The sequence below is a fragment of the Triticum urartu genome, chromosome 6 (genome assembly GCF_003073215.2).
Source record: "Triticum urartu cultivar G1812 chromosome 6, Tu2.1, whole genome shotgun sequence".
Taxonomy (NCBI): domain Eukaryota; kingdom Viridiplantae; phylum Streptophyta; class Magnoliopsida; order Poales; family Poaceae; genus Triticum; species Triticum urartu.
The window spans coordinates 21,456,181-21,461,457 of NC_053027.1; the positions used below are offsets into that span (position 1 = coordinate 21,456,181).

At 46.5% G+C, this 5,277-nt stretch overlaps 1 protein-coding gene across 1 annotated transcript; it reads right to left on the bottom strand.

The window, feature by feature from the left end:
• Nucleotides 1–3,941: 3,941 nt before the first annotated feature.
• LOC125516418 lies at nt 3,942–4,484 on the bottom strand. Its single transcript, XM_048681872.1, has 2 exons — nt 4,437–4,484; nt 3,942–4,352 (listed from the first exon to the last, which is right to left on the bottom strand). Exon 2 carries the CDS (start codon nt 4,320–4,322, stop codon nt 3,942–3,944), a length of 381 nt encoding a protein of 126 aa, XP_048537829.1. The 5' UTR covers nt 4,323–4,352; nt 4,437–4,484.
• Nucleotides 4,485–5,277: the final 793 nt, after the last annotated feature.

Consider the following 5,277-nt stretch of genomic DNA (forward strand, 5'->3'; position numbering starts at 1 on the left):
CCTATAATGTTATTGTAGATTTTTGGCAGTCACTTCATTCCGAAAAAAGACATAGCCTGTTAGAAAATGGTGTCGCTTCATGCGCCCATGAAGAAAATTGCATACGCCCCCTCCAGTGTGGGTTGAGTCGACGATCACTTACGATGAAGTCGGATCGTTTGCTCATGATTTAGGGATGTCGATGACGCCTCTAGGGGGAGTGATGAAGATGATGCTTGCGTGCTGTCTCAGCGAGACCCTCTTTAGAGTGACCCCCACCCCACAAACATACATGCGTGATCCATGATTGTTCTATATTATTATAAACTCATTACTTTAACACGCCTTTTGTATTTTCTGTTTAGAGATGGCAACAGATTAATATATTTTCAGGGAATAATTGTTTTTCACATTGACTTTCACTCGTCCATGTGAAATAAGTCTGTAATAGTTCCAGCAACCGTAAATTGTGTGTGCATTGTACACACAATGAGGACCACAACTCATACTCCCTTCGTCTATTTGTACGAGGGCACTTTGTAACTTGGGTCTGATTTTGACCATATACATGACCAACAAATCATATGCTAAATGACATAAAGAATGTATACCATTGAAAACTTCTTTCAAATAAGAATGCAATTGTGTATGTTTTGTGCCAAATAAGATGTATTTTGTTTTCAAATCGATGGTTAAAACTAGACCAAAGTTACCAAGTGGCAATTTGAAATAGACGGAGGGAGTATTATTTTTTGGAAACACATCTCATATTACATATGAAGAGAAATACTAAAGATGGTTATATTTTCACAAAAAGGGATTTAGTTGTCTGTATTTTCGCTACAACTGTTGCACAATCATAGATCACCCCGGACAAAATTTAAACGATCGACACACTACAAACCTGCCTGCAGGACAGAGGCAAATGCCTCACTATTGGTGTCAGTGCTACATCGTACCGGAGGCAAAGGTTTGGATGGAAAACGGGGTTAAAATCGGCGGCAGCAAGCACATACACTAGAAACAGATTCTCGTCAGCTACTACATTTCCCCTTCGATGAAGACACCAAAAGGATTTTCTCTCTCTTTGTATCAACCTCCCCATCGTCTTGCACCACGGATTAGAGACTAGCTATAACCCAAAGTACAAACATATGATCGACAACACATTTTTTTTCCGGGCAAGCTGACAACACGCATTGTCATGCATCCTCTGCCACCGGGTGCCAAAGTGATCAACACTCGGATGCAAGCGGAGACAATGATGTGCGTATGAAGATGATAGAAGGAGACACGACAACACTAGCAGCTGATAATGTATGATCCAATAGTCTCTTGAAGTATACATGGTGAAGTTAATAATCATGTTTTTTATGAACACTGGAAGGTTGCTTTGAGTACAATAAGCTGGGAGAAAGCATAGAGGAGGCGGCGCTTCGGAAGACTGGGCATAAGGATTGTGGTAGACATGGATGCAGATTTACAACAAGCTTACGCTCAAGTAGTTCTCCCACTAGACCACAAGCGTCCTACCACAACACATAGTCTACAGTAAGTGGAAAGCAGGGAAAGTGAGAGACCAAGAGTGTGCACTGAGAGACGACACTACAGTAAGTGGTGAATAGTCGTCTCTGGATGGCACCCTCTTTATAAACACATAGTCTCAAGCGAGACCTAGATCTATCAGATATTTTTCTTCGCCATCATTTCTAATGCCCCCTGTTCCCACGACTGACTCTCTCTCTCTCTCTCTCTCTCTCTCTCTCTCATGTATACGTGATCTTGTGAAACAGGATCTTCTCCTCACTCCTCGGATGAACATGGATTGGTATATATAGGCCAAACATTATTTAGACAAGCGAAGGTTGGTGGACCATTCATTTTTCTCACATAATGAGCCTATGAGGTGCTGGTAGTCATTTTTTCTCAACAAATGTTGTACTTTTTTATTATTATTATTATTATTATTATTATTATTATTATATGCGTAAATTTCTTAAAAAATCCTTAAAATATCATCCAAAATAAATCTACTCTTAAGTATCAAAATCAAGGCGGTGGGTTACTAATAGGTACCCGATGGAGAAGTTCCCACTATTCCGTACTCCCTTCGTTCCATAATCGTTGTCGTGGTTTTAGTTGAAATGGAGGGAGTAGTAGCTAACTCATAATTCACCAATGTCTGTCAAAACATGCGAGTCTAAGCCTCGCACGCCACCTCCAACCTACCTCTCCCTTTATGGAGAAAAGAGAATAAAAACGCAGAACACATATATGCTTTCAAAATTAGATCTTTTGCAAAATTAGGCCTTGGTTTTCAGTAATCGGACCTTCCACTAGACTAACTACAAAAGCACGCCACCTCCAACCTACCTCTCCCTTTATGGAGAAAAGAGAATAAAAATGCAGAACACATATATGCTTTCAAAATTAGATCTTTTGCAAAATTAGGCCTTGGTTTTTAGTAATCGGACCTTCCACTAGACTAACTACAAAAGCACGCCACCTCCAACCTACCTCTCCCTTTATGGAGAAAAGAGAATAAAAATGGAGAACACATATATGCTTTCAAAATTAGATCTTTTGCAAATTTAGTCCTTGGTTTTCAGTAATTGGACCTTCCACTAGACTAACTACAAAAACCACTACGGGAATCGCCCCCTATGCCGACGGCTAGGGCCTCGGCATAGGCCTGAGTCCCGTCGGGATAGGCCTATGCCGACGGCCCCCGTCGGCATAGGGCCGTCGGCAACATATGCGTCGGCACAGCCAGGGACGCCGTCGGCATAGAAAGGCCGTCGGCATATATGGTACGCCGACGGGGGCCGTACATGTATGCCGACGGCCCTGGCCGTCGGCAACTACCACGCCTAACGGCGGCCGCCGTCAAGTCTGCCCAACGAACGGTCGCCACGTGGCACCACTATGCCGACGCCCCGACCGTCGGCATAGGTGTGCAACGTGGCGACCAGCCGCTGCTCTAGGCCCAGGGCTATGCCGACGGCCTGGCCGTCGGCATAATTTGAAACTAAGCCAACGGCCAGGCCGTCGGCATAGTCCTTCATACAGAGCTCCCAGTAGCTGACACGTGGGCGCCTATGCCGACGGCCTGGCCGTCGGCACCGTTTTTGAACTAAGCCGACGGCTAGGCCGTCGGCATAGGCTCCCACGTGTCAGCCACTGGGAGCTCACGCTAGCCGTCGGCATAGTTTGCTTTTGCTTTTTTTTTCTGTTTGTTTTCAGATCAGTTCAATTCAAATAACATCACTTATATAACAGCACATATCAGCACATATCAACGAACGTAAGCATAAGCATCATCACAACAATAGATCATCATCACACAAGCATAAGCATATCAACGAATGTAAGCATAAGCATCATCACACAAGTCAGCTAAATGATCATCAGCACACACAAGTCATGTCAAGCATCATCATCACATCTCAAGCATCATCGAGCACCGCGGAGGTCGTCACCGCCAAGACGGCCAAAGTCCAGGTCATCAGTGCTAGCGGCAGCGCTACCGCCAAGACCGCCTCCTCCTCCGCCTCCGTGGATCGGAGTGGTCGGGCTCCGTGTCTCCGGAGTGCTGCGAAGACCACCGCCAACGGTAGATCCACCTGTTCCCTGCATGTTGAAAAGACATATGCACGAGATCTATGTCTGTGTTGAAAGGCATGACATGCTTTGGGTGAATAGATTGGGGATGAACTAACCGGCGAGGGGCCAGCGTTCTGTGCCACAAACTCCTCAAAGCTCATCAGCACTGGTTGTGCTGGAGGGCATTGTGTTGTAGGGAACTGAGGACACCTGCCGGCCGCCATATCTTGAAAAGCCTGCTGCATCTGGCTATCCCTCTGCACTTGGTGTTCATAAAGCCTCTGATGCCACGCCATGGTCTCCTGGCGTGTGTACTCCATGTAGGCCTACGGTATGACATGATGGAACTCATAAAACTACTAAATGCGGAAAATGAAGTGAGAAATGAAGATAAGAGGGAAAATACTTACAGATTGTTGCTCTTGAAAGAGGGACTGTGCACTCGTCACTGGCTGGCTCGTGCGCTGGCTCAGGCTCGGGTCGATCCGACGAAGCTGTGTGTAGGAGATACTAGGAGTGATCACAGCATCGAGAACCGCCTCCCGACCGTGCTCCTTGGGCCCCATCCTCACCACCGCCATGTCGTCCAGAGGCGCCGCAATGGGGTCAGGTGTGTCAGGATGTAACTCCAGATACGCTTCGGAGTAGGCCTTCTTCCTCCCTGCGGTCTTCTTGCCGTAGTACTTGGGCTCGCCAGGCTTGGGGTCCTTCCGCGTATGGGCGATCTCCCACGCCTGCATGTGTGAGAGCGGCCGCTTCAGTTTCTCCTCCTGCACCACCAAATAGAGGTTAGTCATTCATAAGAAAGTGATGGTAAATAGAAGAAGAAGAATGTTTAATGGGGTTAGTCATACATTAACTGCCTTGTGGAGATAGTGGTTTCGGTTTCCCTGAGCATGTACTCCCTCCGTCCCTCGGTTAGCCTTATTTTGGGTTCTCATAGCCGCCCAGGCTCCAGCCTCATCACACCAAAGATCCACCAATGCCGCCCAAGACTCGTCTTTTCCATAACACCAATTTGGACACACCTACATAATAAAAGCATAATGACATGTAGGTGTGTCCAAATTGGTGTTATGGAAGCATAAAGCATAAAGCATAATGTACCACAAGGTAATGAAAGCATAATGAAAAATCTTTTATACTTACCGCCAAGAACTCGTGCCTCTCCAAGGTAATGCCCATCCTCCGCACTTCTTCCTTGGTCATCTTCACACCAAGTGCGTCGTGGTAGTATGTGGAGATGGCCACATAGCGCACCTCGTACTGCATCTGGCGGGCCTTCTTCTTGCATTGGCGCAGCACGATCTGGTCCGCTCTAGCCCTGTGCTCTGGAAGAACTCGATAGAATTTCTACAATCATGCATGAAACAAGAATGGGAGAAGCCATGAGTTAAATCATTCATGAAACTAGAATGGACTTGTGCTTCTGAAAAGAACTCACCCAGAAAGTAGTGATCACGGCCTTGGCATGGGTCTCATGGTCCGCGTGGCGGGCCGCTTCCCAGTGGTCCCAGCTCGTGGCCAAAACCCGACGGTCCGGCTGCCTGACTGGATCAGGACAGTACAACCCCGGCCAATATAACTTCAGCAAGACGGTGATGAGGCCGTTGGGAATACGGACCCCTTTAGAATATATCCAGTTGCTGCAAAAGAATGAACTATTAGCATGTGACAAGAAAAATAAATTACAAC

Bases quoted from the DNA above. Each gene is read 5' to 3' on its own strand.
- LOC125516418 (XM_048681872.1), bottom strand. From the start codon at position 4,322: ATGCAGGCGTGGGAGATCGCCCATACGCGGAAGGACCCCAAGCCTGGC.